General features: G+C 34.5%; 1 protein-coding gene across 1 annotated transcript; it reads right to left on the reverse strand.

Moving 5' to 3' along the window:
• Positions 1–118: 118 nt before the first annotated feature.
• Positions 119–14,406, reverse strand: LOC133197998 (sulfide:quinone oxidoreductase, mitochondrial-like). The gene is made up of 10 exons (XM_061334148.1): positions 14,107–14,406; positions 12,433–12,603; positions 11,116–11,169; positions 7,940–8,137; positions 7,448–7,551; positions 4,810–4,912; positions 4,288–4,474; positions 3,941–4,008; positions 3,468–3,646; positions 119–3,149 (listed from the first exon to the last, which is right to left on the reverse strand). The coding sequence occupies exons 1-10, from the start codon at positions 14,308–14,310 to the stop codon at positions 3,071–3,073; spliced, it is 1,347 nt and encodes a 448-aa protein (XP_061190132.1). The 5' UTR covers positions 14,311–14,406; the 3' UTR covers positions 119–3,070.
• Positions 14,407–15,164: the final 758 nt, after the last annotated feature.

Here is a 15,164-nt window from a genome sequence, read left to right on the forward strand (position 1 = left end):
GCACTATCGTGTTGTTCAGTTGTTATTATCGCACCATCGCCCCAAACCTGAAATCTATTAAAAATTCACTTAACCCCTTTTCCTCAAATATTCTGATTTATTAAATCTTTAGAATCAATGAAATTTTTTGCACCAGTGCATTTTATTTTCATTAGATACATGTTCACTATTATAATAATGATATAGAATATACTGTTCCATTCAGTGAAACATGACAATGTACAAACAAAAGGCAGAAAAGAAATTTACACAGTGTTAAAAAGTTGAATTTCCACGTGTTCTTACATATAATAAAGAATGGATGGAAATCAAACTTCTAGAATAGTTCATTATCTACCGGTGCATTTATTTATCCAAGGTGAATTTCCCGTGTCAATTTACATTACATTTAAACAGGAACTATAATAAATGTTAATACATATAAAATGGTCAACACTGAAATACACCTATATATTCACATTATAAAAAGCACAAATAAAATTTGCGATATAATCATTATAATCATAAAAAATAACCCTTTCATTATATGGCACTTGATTTGGAAAAAAAAATCACATAGAAATCATAAAATAGCACACTAAATGCACCATGCAGATATCCCCTGCAGACATTTTGATAATCACCTTTTATTTGCAAGAACTTTATTTTTGCATTATTACGCAAGACTTTCTGCCCATGAAAATTTTATTCTAGTGTTAATTTTTTTATATTAGAATTAATGCAACAATGAGAACATCTGACAAAATTTTGTCAGCTTTATAAATGCCAAATTACTAAAAATAAGGTGTTGCAAAAATTAAGTGATCAAAGTATACTATTAAAATTTTACAACTTCAAATACATGTACAGTTTATTTCTTCAAGACACAAAGAAAAATACATGTACATTAAAATACAGCATCTATTCATCATGGTTGCAGTCTACCTAGTATATACATCTCACCCAAAGATAATTTTTTATCCAAGTAAAACATTTAAAAAAAAATGAATTTTAAAATCCTTGATTTAAACACAGAAAAATGTCAAAGACAATACATAATTCTAAACACATGAACAGAGCAAATGCTTTTTTCTTTAAAAATGATTCACTTCATAATTGGAATGCCATATTTCTCTTGATTTTAAAATTGAACAAATTATGGAGAGAATCAAAATCACAAAACATGCAAAAAAAGCACAAACAAATCTACATGCAGAACATGTATATTACCATCTTAAAAATTAGAAGAAAAAAAAATTGAATAGACCAACTTGAAATTTTTATATCAAAATTACCTACTTCTTTAAAAAACATCAAAAATTTTAAAAATATAATATGCTCCCATTTCCTACATATTCTTCCTTCCTGTGTAATTAAAGCATTCTTTTTTCACTAACAAGATCTCAAATATATATACATACTTATATACCATGAAAAACTGATTCCCAAAATTATATGCTCACAGTGACAGCAAACAATATTCTAAATTCATCCTAAAACAAGTTGAATTTTGGGACTCAATCATCAAAAACGTGGGCCTCTATTTGAGATCATGCATCATTCTATTAGCTACAATGTACCTCTACCTATATTATACAGTAAAACATGGATATAGCAAACATGCTTATAATAACAAATTCATGCTTACAGTGAAGTGATTTTTTTTCTCTGTAGTTTTAAAACATATCAATACATGTAACTTATGGGATAAAACAAATTAAATTTATTATGAATTAAAATTGTTCATTCCTGACACTTTGCTATATGCACATTTACTGAACATGTACACTATATATCAAACTGCTAATATATATTGAATAATATTTGAAAGAGTAACATTTTCAATGAATTTTGCAAACATTTTAAAAGAAATCTGAACAAAGTTTTCTTGCTTTAACAAACAGATGTAACAAAATGGATTAATAGGTACTTTTAAATCATTCTAGTAAATCAACATTTTTCCCTGATAAATTCTCATCCAAACACTGCAGGAACTATAAAAGTGGTTGTTAAAAGTGGTTGTTAACAAAGCCCTATCACACCAAAAACTTCAAAATCTTTGGTTTTATTTGTACATAAGGTATGCCCTTCTAAAACAAACTGAATTTTTTGCACACTATAACATTGAGCAATCTTATTCGTGATATATTTCTGCCATATTTAAGGCCACATTAAATTCGTTCTTTGATCAAACTTTAATACTGCCCCCAAAAATATGCACTCATCATGTGTACCACTAGATAAACTCTTGATCTTGATTGTACATAGTCTAGACATTTATTTGTATTGTTTTTTTAGGGGGGGGGGGGGAGGGGTGTTAATACTGTCAAAATCAGTTATGATTTTAATTCAGTCTTTTTCAAGCAAATGCTTTAATAAATTGCTTATTTTTTTTTTAATGCTGCATAAAGTAAATCATCTGAAGCAGAAAACAATATTCAAGTATAATACATTAGCACTTTAAAGAATTAAAACATACCTACATCATGGACATATAGATACATATAATTAACTCTTTTCTAATACTAGTATAGTATAAAAAAAATTTAAAAAACAAATCCCCCTTAAAATACTTCTCCAGAGTTGTTAAGAAAAATGAAAATCTTCAAAATGTACACAGTTATGTGTACGTACATCAATGAATGCTTTGTACAAAGCAAGAAAGATCTATATTTTTCCCTCAAAAAACAACCAGTAAAATACAGCAATATTGCATCAAAAGTAGAACAGAAATTCACTAACCATGCTATAAACATATGACATTAAAAATACTGTGCAAGAAAAGTCAACTTTACCTGACAGATGAAGAAAAAAAGTGTGCCCCACACTTTTCATTTATTCACATATAAATCATGTGTGTCCCACTCCCACATGCAAAGAGAGTAAACTAACAATGTACTCCAAATAGTTAAAATGAATACATCTAACACAGAATTCTTTCAACAATATCTCAAACTGCAAATAAAATGAAGAGGGCAGGTTTAAAAATTTTTATAGTGACTAGTCTTTGGATGTTGAAATCCTAGGGGAGTGGATCAAAAAACTTGGCTTCGAAGATAGCACATTTGTGAGGTGTGGATCCAAATTTTGCTTATGCTTGCTTTGTTCTTCCATCACTCAGACCCAATCTCAATGCCTTCCTGTAGAAGCCTGGCCCATTCCAACGACCACTATAAAAAAAATACATGTATATTATAAATCAAAGTACTAAAAGTACTGAAAGCCTGACTTAAAATACTACACTGCAAAATCTGAGATAAAAATCAGTTTTATTGCTTGAATTTTATAATTAAATGTAAAGAATTTTGTATTTCTGGTATATCAAATACTTTGCTCAGGGATCAATATTATGCAAAGTTTTCACAGATTGATTCTGAAAATGTAAATTTAGTAAAAAAAAAAAAAAAAAAAAAAAAATTCCCCAACTCCCAAATCAACAGAGTTCACATTGAGGTATCGTTTCATTATGATTAAAATGCAATTCTTACGGTAGCATGCCATTCCAGTACATGACGGGGAGGACATCAGCCTTCAGGTGGTACATGGTCCATCTCTCCTTGCCCTGGTCAATGGGGAAAGTCTCCAGGGGATTTCCATTGTAGTCGAACTCAGCCAGGATGCAGCGTCCCTTACGTGTGATCAGTGGACAGGATGTATAGCCATCATACTGAAATCGAAAAATTTTGTATAAGAAGGATATTTGTACAGTCGTGCCACATTTTTCCAGACGCTTGTGTTCACAAGATTGTCCAGATTAATAAAGTGCCCGGATTACTGAAACATACTTGATATATATAAAAATATAATTTGTACCCCCAAAATTGGAATTGAGATGACAAGTTTGTTCCCAGTAAATTTTCGTCTGAAAGGTGAAGTGCCTGGATTAAAGACGCACCAATGTAATAACTAGGTAATCTTCCGTGCAAGCGAACAATAAAAAAAAGAGATATAGTGATTGTACCTTCTTCTGCATTGGTCTTCCATTCATCAAAGCAGTTAGATTTTTAAACACAACTCCACCTTGGGAAGCTGCAAAGATATTAGGCAAATTAAGTGCAATAAAACATTTCTTTCAAAGTTTCATTTAGTATAGAAAACACCTAAAAAATTGATCATTTTTACTTAACCAAACAGTACTTTCAAGAGATACTGACATCTACCATATGATACACAAACTAACAGTACACTTTCATTTCATTTCTACATTTGACGCCAACAATAAACAAGAGGTCCTTTTTGTTCATCGTCAGTCATGATTTGAATAAACTTGAGGTTTTTTGCTTTTTTATTTTTGTTTTACAGACTTACCAACAGCTGCTGCAGTTTTTGATGTGGGAGCACTATTGCAATCGCCAATACTGAAGATGTTAGGGTACCTCGTACTCTGGAGTGTCTCATTGTTCACCTCAAGGAATCCTGCCTCATTGACCAACTTCTTACACTGTCTGAGTTCATCAGGTGCACTCATTGGAGGGGTCAGGTGTAACATGCTGTACTGTAGAGAGAAAAAGGATAAGAAACTTAATCAGATGTACTCATTAGAGGGGTCAGGTTTAATATGCTGTACTGTAGAGAGAGAAACCCTTAAAAATGACAAACTTAATCAGGTGCACTCATTGGTGGGGTCAGGTGTAACATGCTATACTGCAGACAGAGAAAATAAAAGATAACACACATAATAATAATGGAAGTAAAGGAGAGATACCATGTAAAAATGGTCTACTGTAGGCACATAGAATCAAGGGGGGGGGGGGGGGGGGGGCTGGCCAATTCTTTTTTATTTTTGACATTTTGCAGCAATGATTAATTAAAAATATCATTCTTCCTTACTGTGAAAGTCTCTTTCTTTCCAGAGTCTAAATCTTCAAACACAGCCTCCTTTTTGTCAGATTTGACTTCAATAAGGTTCCTTCTGTAGTTAACTTTGATATTTCTGAAAGTGAAAGTAAAAGTAGCAATGCTCAAAGTTGTGTCAATTACTGTAAAAGTGGTTATATTGTAGGGTTGAAAGTTTGACAATTTTTGTATGTCAGAAAAATGGCAAGTGGAAACTTTAACAATCTAAAGAAGTAATTATCAGCTGTGCTCTTTAACGATGATTAGATATTTGTCAATTTTTTCAACATTTTGACATTTGTCAAAGTTTCCACTTTTACAGTATGCTTTTATCATCATTGTTCCAACAACAAAAAAACAAGAGGCCCATGGGCCACATCGCTCACCTGAGCACATTGGCTAGGAAAAAAAGCAAAAATCAGTACAGTATTGAAAAGTTTACAGGGAGGGGGGTGTTGAATTTTAAACTACCTGATGATGCTTTCATATCAATATAACAAATGGCTTAGTTGTTCTTGAGCAGCAGATTTTTTTCCCATATATTCATTTGTAAAAATTTGATCTCCCATTGTGGCCCCACCTTACCCCCAGGGGCCCTCATTTGAACAAATTTCATTCTACACTACCCAAAGATGCCTCCATATCAATTTAACTAATCATGGCTTTTCTGTTCTTGAGAAAAAGACTTTTTCCTATATATTCCTCTGTAAACTTTGATCACCCATTGTGGCCCCGACCTATCCCCAGGGTAATGATTTGAACAAACTTGAATCTTCACTATCTGAGGATGCTTCCATATAAATATGACCAATCATGGCTTTACTTTTCTTAAGAAGAAGATTTTTAACGATATTTTCCTATATATTTCTATGTAAAACTTTGATCCCCAATTGTGGCCTCACCCTACCCCCGGGGGTTATGATTTGAGCAAATTTGAATCTTCACTACCTGAGGATGCTTCCATATAAATATGACCAATCATGGCTTTACTGTTTTTAAGAAGATTTTAGAGATATTTTCCTATATATTTCTATGTAAAACTGGATCCTTCATTGTGGCCCCACCCTACCCCCGGGGGTTATGATTTGAGCAAATTTGAATCTTCACTACCTGAGGATGCTTCCATATAAATATGATCAATCATGGCTTTACTGTTTTTAAGAAGAAGATTTTTAGAGATATTTTCCTATATATTTCTATGTAAAACTTGGATCCCCCATTGTGGCCCCACCCTACCCCCGGGGGTCATGATTTGAACAAACTTGAATCTACACTACCTGAGGATGCTTCCATAAAAATATAACCAATCATGGCTTTGCTGTTCTTAAGAAGAAGATTTTTAAAGATATTTTCCTATATATTTCTATGTAAAACTTGGATCCCCCATTGTGGCCCCACCCTACCCCCGGGGGTCATGATTTGAACAAACTTGAATCTACACTACCTGGGGATGCTTCCCTATAAATATGACCAATCTTGGCTTTACTGTTCTTAAGAAGAAGATTTTTAAAGATATTTTCCTATATATTTCTATGTAAAACTTGGATCCCCCATTATGGCCCCACCCTACCCCCGGGGGTCATGATTTGAACAAACTTGAATCTACAGTACCTGAGGATGCTTCCATAAAAATATGACCAATCATGGCTTTGCTGTTCTTAAGAAGAAGATTTTTAAAGATATTTTCCTATATATTTCTATCTAAAACTTGGATCCCCCATTGTGGCCCCACCCTACCCCCAGGGGTCATGATTTGAACAAACTTGAATCTACACTACCTGAGGATGCTTCCATATAAATATGACCAATCTTGGCTTTACTGTTCTTAAGAAGAAGATTTTTAAAGATATTTTCCTATATATTTCTATGTAAAACTTGGATCCCCCATTGTGGCCCCATCCTACCCCCGGGGGTCATGATTTGAACAAACTTGAATTTACACTACCTGAGGATGTTTTCACATAAGTTTCATCTTTCCTGGCCCAGTGGTTCTTGAGAAGAAGATTTCTAAATGATGCCATTATTTTTTCACTAATTCCTAATTATCTCCCCTTGAAAGAGAGCGTGGCCCTTCATTTGAACAAACTTGAATCCCCTTTACCCAAGGATGCTTTGTGGCAAGTTTGGTTGAATTTGGTCCAGTGGTTCTTGAGAAGAAGTTGAAAATGTGAAAAGTTTACAGACAGACAGACGGACAGACGGACAGACAGACGGACAGACGGACGCCGGACAAAATGTGATCAGAAAAGCTCACTTGAGCTTTCAGCTCAGGTGAGCTAAAAAACAGAGATAAATAACAGGCATTTTTTTTAACAAAAGAAACCATACATTGATGTTCAATATCTCTACAAGTACATAGATTTTACTTGATTTAGTAACAGGAAAAGAGGAGTGGACTGATTCACAATGAATACTAAAGGCTATAGCTCAGGAATCCAGCTCAGGACCTTTACATTAATATACATCAAATGCTTTTCCACTGAGCTATGCTGTCTGATGTCGATGGCCCAAGTAACCCAACTTACCACACTTTAATAGTGTTTTTTTTTTTTCAATTTTTGAGCAAATCTTAGTTTCCAGATGAATCACTGGGCAACCATTCAATCGACTCTGTGACGAGATTTATACCTACCTCTTCTCTACCACCTTCAGCAGACTGGCCGCATACTTCTTGACCCCAAAGATGACCCCCAGGGCTGTGTTGTACAGAACTGTCACCTTATCTCTCACTCCATTCTGTAAATGACAAAAAATTAAATAAAAATTAAAATTTTGCATGAAATGCCTGAACTTCAAACTGTTACACTACATTTTTATTTTAATGATTTAACAATCATTTTTAAGTCTACATTTTTCATAGCTACATGATTGCGTACTTTTTGTTTGATGATAAAGTTCTACAATTTTCTTAATGTGTCTTGAACAAGTAAAAAAGGCATTCAGAAAAGTAACATTTGTTGGCAACTTGTCCGATGGACAAGCGGGTATTTTATAGGTATTATTATAATATTAGGCCTGGCTAGTTTTCAATTTTTGCTGTCAATGTAAAGAAATGTTTTTATTCCGTTTCATATCCTCACACACATGAATATGACAAATGAAAACTCTTAAGATTTCAACAGACCTTTCTAAATTGTTCCTCAGCCAGGTACATGATTTTCTGTGGGGCCCCGGCACATTTGATGGGGGTGTTGGGGAAGGTAAAAATAGCATTCCCACTCTTAGTGTTCTTGATGGCTTTAAATGTCTTCTGGACGGTCCAGGGGGCATAGTTAGACACGACCTGGGGGTCATTCTTTAAGGCCTCCAGAGCTCCTGGAATCTGATAAAAGAGAGAGAAAAAATATTACAGTAAAACACAGTTACAGCAAATACACTTAAATTCTCAGATATAAGTGATAGGTTCAGAAGCTTCAAAAATCTATTCAACCATCACCAACAAGTGAAAATTAATGATATAAAATCTGAATGGATTGAAATTAATGGAGGAGTGCCTCAAGGAACATTGTGCAGCCCAGAATTATCCATATGGTGGATGACCTCCAAATGTCAGGTATGTAAATTGATGACACCATGCACCTTCACTTAAATATATATGTGAAAAAGGAGGACCATCAGAGTTACAACAAACAGCAGATAAGATCACAGAGTGGTCTGCGAAAAAATCATCTCTACATATTCAATACTTCAAAAATGAAAGAATATATCTAATTTTAAAAGAAGCAGGAGATTCCTTAATTTTATGCCTTTCTTAGGTAATATAATTATTTTATAAATTATTGATCCATAAAATTTAATTATCTGAACGACAATAACATACTTTCAACGGTCTATTTGCCAATTGAAATAAATTATGGTATAAGTGGAATTTTAAGCGAGATTTTTGATATTTAGTGATTTATCCTCAAAAATTGGTATATATTTTTAGTGAGTTTGAGAAGTAATTTTCATGATTTTGTAACACCAATGAGAAAAGCTATTACAATTGCAAGTGATATTCAATTTTAGCAATCCCAACATGTTGGCCCAAAATTGAATCCTCACTAAAAATTCAGCTAATATGGTATTATATTACTACTACATTATTATTATTATTATTTCATGTGGTAAAGAGGTTTTTCAATCCTTAGGCAAATATAATGAATTACATCTACTATATATCAAAATTGTTTGTCCCTGGTACTTTGTTATAAGCATGTTTTACTGTAATACATATACATGTAATACTTCCAGCACTGCTTACAAATAAAATGCTCTGACATTTTGCTATCTTAATTGAGATAAAGTGGAACTCAGTCTAAATGAAAATATACTTTAAAATTACATCTTTCTGTTGCTAAAATATATTATATGTTATTGTTATGAAAACAATTAAGTCACGATTCTCACAAAAAATACCACTTCCCTCAATCAACTGCAGTGACTGCAGTAAACATCTCTTATCTTACTTACCCTCACAAATACAAAGGGCAGATAGAAAATGGGAAAAGTGGAGTGTTTACTTTGACATAATGCATGTCAACAAGTTGATGCTTAATGTGTAATTAAGACAGAGCATATGTACACAGGGTTTCTTCTTCATACATTACACAATCCTTATCATAAAAAGAGAAATAATTTTCTCATGTAACAGACATGTTTGTGCTTCCGAATAGATTTGAACCTGGGACCTCTGGCATGCCAGTCCAGTGCTCTACCAATCAAGCTATAAGAGAGGTAACCCGCTAGCATAAGTTTGTTAGGATGCTGTGTGTCTTGCTTATACACTACCACCAGGGGTGTAGCTGCTATTATGCACTTAAAGCATATGCCTTTACTTAATTTTTCAGAAATTTAAAAAAAAAAAAAAACTTTAAAAAAGAAAGAAAATAAATGACAATATATCATTTTCACCATTGATAGAGATCATTAATGTATAAATTGCGATCAAACTGTGCAAATTAACTAATAACCTGGAATAATTGGCTGTTTCACTGTAGGACTCCTAATAAACTGCCTTTAAAATTTCTATATGAACTTCATCTTTGTGTGTAAACTAGCTCTTATTTTTGAATAATTTTTTTTTTTCATTATTTAAGGAATCACTGTCTAGTTAGTAGAGTATGCCAGGGCATCAACGATAGTTGGAAATGTGGGATAATTTGCATAACGGGCGAAGCCCGTTATGCATAAATAATTATCCCACGTTTCCAACTATCATTGATGTCCCTGGCATACTCTACTAACTAGACAGTGATTCCTTATATTTCCATTTCATTTTGAAATAAAATTGTAAATTTAGATTTTAAAAATTTAGACTAATAGATTTAAATTACACGAGGCCTCACATGTCAATTTCAATAGTCCCCGCCCACTGACGTCAAACACAAAGACAGCTGCACGAGAATTACATGCATATTAGGCCTCCTTAGAGTCAGACACAAAGACAGCCGCACGAGAATTACATGCATATTATGCCTTCTTAGCTACTGACCTTTCGCTTGGCAAAATTTGCATTCCGGTAGAATGATCAAGAAATCAACTCTCCTAACTTTCAAAGAGTTATCACAGAGAAAACAAACAGAAATGGAAATATTTCCTGTAAAACATTGACTTGTGTCTGATTATTTTTCAATACTTTTTAAATAAATTTCTTCTTCAGATTCTAAATTTGATTCATATTCCAAAGCAATTGAATAAGTGACTTGTTTCAAACCCTTTATTATCATAAGACCACATACAATACAAAAATTCTACACTGTACTGTGTTATATTTTCTCAATTTCAAAATCCTGACACATATTTTCTATGTTGCCACACCCTTTTTATTAACTAAACCTGACTCTCTCTCTCTTTATATTATACATATATCACAACAAGGCTTCAAGGGTGACAATTATCAGAATATTTGCCCAAGGTGACAGGAGAGCCCTGGAGTGTTATGTCACCCGATGCCACAGGCAGAGGGTGACATAACACTTCGAAGCTTTTCTGTCACTGAGGGGCAAATATTCTGGTATAATCACCCGAGAGGCCATGTGGTATATATTATAATATAACATTTTCAAAATAAAAAATAAATTGTTTTAATCGTTAAAGTTTAGACAACGAATCCAAAGATGTTTTTATGATGTTTTGAACTATGCTCAGTTGTTTGCATTTGCTTAGCAACCAAAGTCATTAAATCTCGAACCCGATCGAGCTATAATGTGTAGCATAACAGCACAAGAGGATGATCGGGAGGGTGTTATAACCGTTTCTGTCATGTGTTATAACTATATTTCCTGAAAAAAATGTTATATACAGTAATGTTGTACTTACCAGGTTAAAGTTCAACTGCATTCCCATGGTAACCACCATAAACTCATACTTGATCTGAAATTGAATATAATTGTTATGTAATATTGATTGATTGTATGTTGTTCTACGTCCCATTTGAGAATTTTTCACTCATATAGAGATCTCACCGTATGCCTGTGAAGGGCTTCAAATTTAGACCTATTTTGGCACTCAGGGCCATTGAGCAGTGAGGGTTCTTTATCATGCCAACGCCTACCGTGACATGGGACCTATGTTTTTAAGGTCATATCCGAAAGACCCGTGACTTTCACTTCTAATGCCAGGCGCTTGGCGAAGGAACAGTCACTACCTGTGTTTTATGTAGCAGGTTTGACGCGGTGTGGCGAATGAGAATTGAACCCGGGCCTACCGATCACAAAGCGAACGCCCTACCACTAGGCTACTGTGACCGGTGTGTTATGTAATATATTATATGATCAAGAATAATGAAATGTTAAACCCGGAGTTAACATGGTCTAATCAAAATTAGCCCCTATGTTTCATTATAACAAATATGGTATCATTAAATAACTCTTTGAAGTTTTAAAGCAAAACTTGTACATCTTGTTTTCATGCTTTAGAAGCACCAAAATACCAGAGCTGCAATCATCATGAAATGAAAAATCCTCGGGCTCCAGGGGCCACCTACGCCCTAGCCACTGGAGATATTTTTTTTTTCCATTTTGTAAAATGATTTATATAGCAATTTAGCATGAAAACGAACATTCAATGATAGTACAAGCAAGAAGTGCTGACATTGTAAGGACTATGTATTTTTAAACTATAATAATGAAAACTGAAGGTGGACAGCTATAGCAATCTGAAAAAAAAAAATGGTAATCAGAAGAATGAATAGTCTTGTAGAGAAATTTGTAAAAGTGCATTTTAGATGCTCAAACCACAAACCTTACACCAAAATCATAAGGTTTGGCAGCTCTGCAATACTGTAGCAGTCAGCCAGAGGCCTGTTCAACAGAGCAAGTGCTCACAAACATTTCTGTTGGAGGGATACAGTGGTACACTGGTAGCAGATAAATCGGTAGCTACAACACTTGTCTATGGGCTAGTGATTGAACCCTGATCTGGCCAGTTTCATTTTTCCCTACTACTTTTGTTTCAGGTTTCCTATCTCCTGGGTTTGGTTAATGTTAAAATGGTACACTTTTTTGGGAGCTCTGGCACTCTCCTTGAATTCAGGGGGCCTTGCTTTGACACACTATTTATTTTGATGCATCTTCTCATTTCATGTTTAAGACAAAAATAAATACTGATCTAAATTTAAATGATTAAAAAAATTACCTCCTGTCCATCACTGGTTGTAACTTTGTTGTTGTCAGGGTCGAAGTTCACAACCTTAGCTTTTATCCAATCACAATCTTTGGGAAGGACTTGTGATGTTGGCCTGACTGTCTCTTCAAATGTCTTAAGCCCGCCCCCTACGAGGGTCCATAGGGGCTGGTAATAATGTTTCTTTAAGAAATAAATAAGTTAATAATTATCACGTGCATAAATCTGAATCTTTTAAATATGTTAACCTTTCAATACTTTTTCTGTATTCAATGTAATGAACCATGAAATCCTTAATAGAAAACTTATGTTGAAGTACATCTGAAATTGTGATTCAAATCTCGTAATGAAACTGTATATAATTTAATTTAGCATATCATTGGATAAACCATACACAGTCAGATTGACAGGAAAGATTCAAAATTTCATCAGGTTTCAAAAAATGATGGAAAATATATGTATTAATAAGATTAAAATTTAATAAGGTTACTGACATGGTCAGTCCCCCTTTAAACTTTTGAGTTCCCATTGGATATGTGTATTTATATTTAAACCTCCATTAGCATATATGCAGTGGTTGGCATTAGACTGAAGTATACGTGTCAATAACCTCTAAGATTGCTGAACTCTTTGAATTATTATATTAAATTTAAAAAATTTCAAAAAATAATTAAAATATATGAAGTAAAAATGATATATATAAGCTTTTACTATTTTATTTTATTTATACTGACAGTGCAGTGGTTTCTGCACATTGACGTTCAGTGTTATCAATCATTGTAAACACAAATGGCCTAGAGCTCTACTTTCATTTTCAATGGCACGTCTTTGCGGCGTGTCAGGGATAGACATTAACTTTCAGATTCACTTGCCCTTCGGGCAAGTGATCTCAAACTTTTACTTGTCCGAATGCAAAACTTGGTTGCCCAAAATTAGGATGGAACTTAAAGCGAAAATTATTAATTACTGCAAACGTTTTGAAAAGAACAAATGTGAAGAAATACACTACTGTAAATTTTGGCAAGTTGAGCTACCAGGTACCTGAAAAAATTTCGATCCTGCATTTGTACATTATTTAACCTGTTAACACACACTGCCATGCGGCAATAACCCTCCGTTTCCTTTAAAAAAAAAAATCATATTTTTGAAAATTATTTGCGGTAGGATCATTCTGTGATTCGTGATTTTCAGCGATAACTGTGAAGCAACGCTTAAGGAAGATAGTTGCTACGAAACATACATCTTACCTTGATCAGGATACAACGTGTTACACTGTACTTATATTCTGTGCGTGAATAATCTAATTTCCTAATAAGTTAACAAAATTTTGTTAGACGTAGAGCGTATTTCCTACGAAAGAAAACAACGAACTCAAATTTTAAATGAATGGTATATAATCCAGCAGAAATGCTACCAAGGAATTTCGAATGCAAAAGCATTGTCAGTCAGGTGCGTGGCGGAAATCAAGTGTTCAATTTATTGTTTTATTTATAAATTAATGTAAACTAAATAAATATGTACATTTGTATGAAAAAAAATTCACTTGCCCGATCGGACAAGTATGTCGACAATTTCACTTGCCCGAATTGAGAATTTACTTGTCCCGGGCAATCGGACAACCGTTAATGTCGATCCCTGCGTGTGTCAACAATATTATACCCCAAGAAAAACATGCATGAACATTACCTCCGATGGTTCAATCACAGCTACTTTCCCTTTTCCGAGGCGATGACAAAATCGTGCGGCAGTACTACAACCCCCAGTTCCTCCGCCCACCACCACGAGTTTGTAAGATTTTTGATCCGCCCGTGATGAGGAAGAAAACATGCGGCTGGAGTACGATATGCACGCCCCTCTTCCATTTTGCAAGAAAATCCTGACCGACTGCATTCCTCTTTCTCAAAGTCCGCCCACCGTACTTAATGACAACTGTTGTATTGATCGAAAAAGGCCAAAACCACTAACACGTAATATGTGATCTAGCAATGCAAAAAGTCTAATGACCTTAACCTTACTAAAAATCTCACGGGGATTATGTAAGGCCTTTTCTGATTGGTTAGGATTCGTCCTGGATAGATTTTTGCGTCTTCCAGCGACACGTTTCAAGTTCATTGTTTGTTCGTGTGTTTAATTGTCTGTGTCTCGTGTGTCATTAGTACTGACTAAGGCATTCACGTTCATCACGTTTCAAGAACGAGTATGATTTTTGTTCTACCGTCCCCCTCAAATCCCTCCAAGGACTAAGCACAGGCCTTTGGATCGTCCCATGTATTGAACACCCCCCCCCCCCCCCCAGTTAGTTACTGTATCTTTTCCACATTGTGCACTGCAGTTTCCCGGACAAAAAATCTGACGGTGCCCGTAGTCTGTGTGTTTGTATGCAAACTTCTTTTTTTCCCATCATTTAGGCCTATATGCCATCCAGTTAATAAGTAGAATATAGTAGGGGCGGATCCAAGATTTGAGGTTAGGACAGCTGATTATGCAGGATGTCTGGGAGCCGCCTTGATGGCCCAAGTGGGTCCGGGGTGAAACCTTGGTGGGGGACCGGGGAAGGGGGGGGGCTCCACCGTGAACCTGCTGAATAGATTCTTGAGATTTAGTCGGGCAAAAATGAAAGTCATTCCAAGTAGACATTTTTACAACTGTCTTATACATGTTATATGATAAAAATTAATAAAACTACTAATACTTTAAAGTCTATATATATGCATTCAAAGCCTAGGAATATAAAGCTCCCAGAA

This window comes from Saccostrea echinata, unplaced genomic scaffold (assembly GCF_033153115.1).
Source record: "Saccostrea echinata isolate AGI-Se365-2 ecotype Australia unplaced genomic scaffold, CSIRO_AGI_Sech_v1 ptg000032l, whole genome shotgun sequence".
Lineage (NCBI taxonomy): Eukaryota > Metazoa > Mollusca > Bivalvia > Ostreida > Ostreidae > Saccostrea > Saccostrea echinata.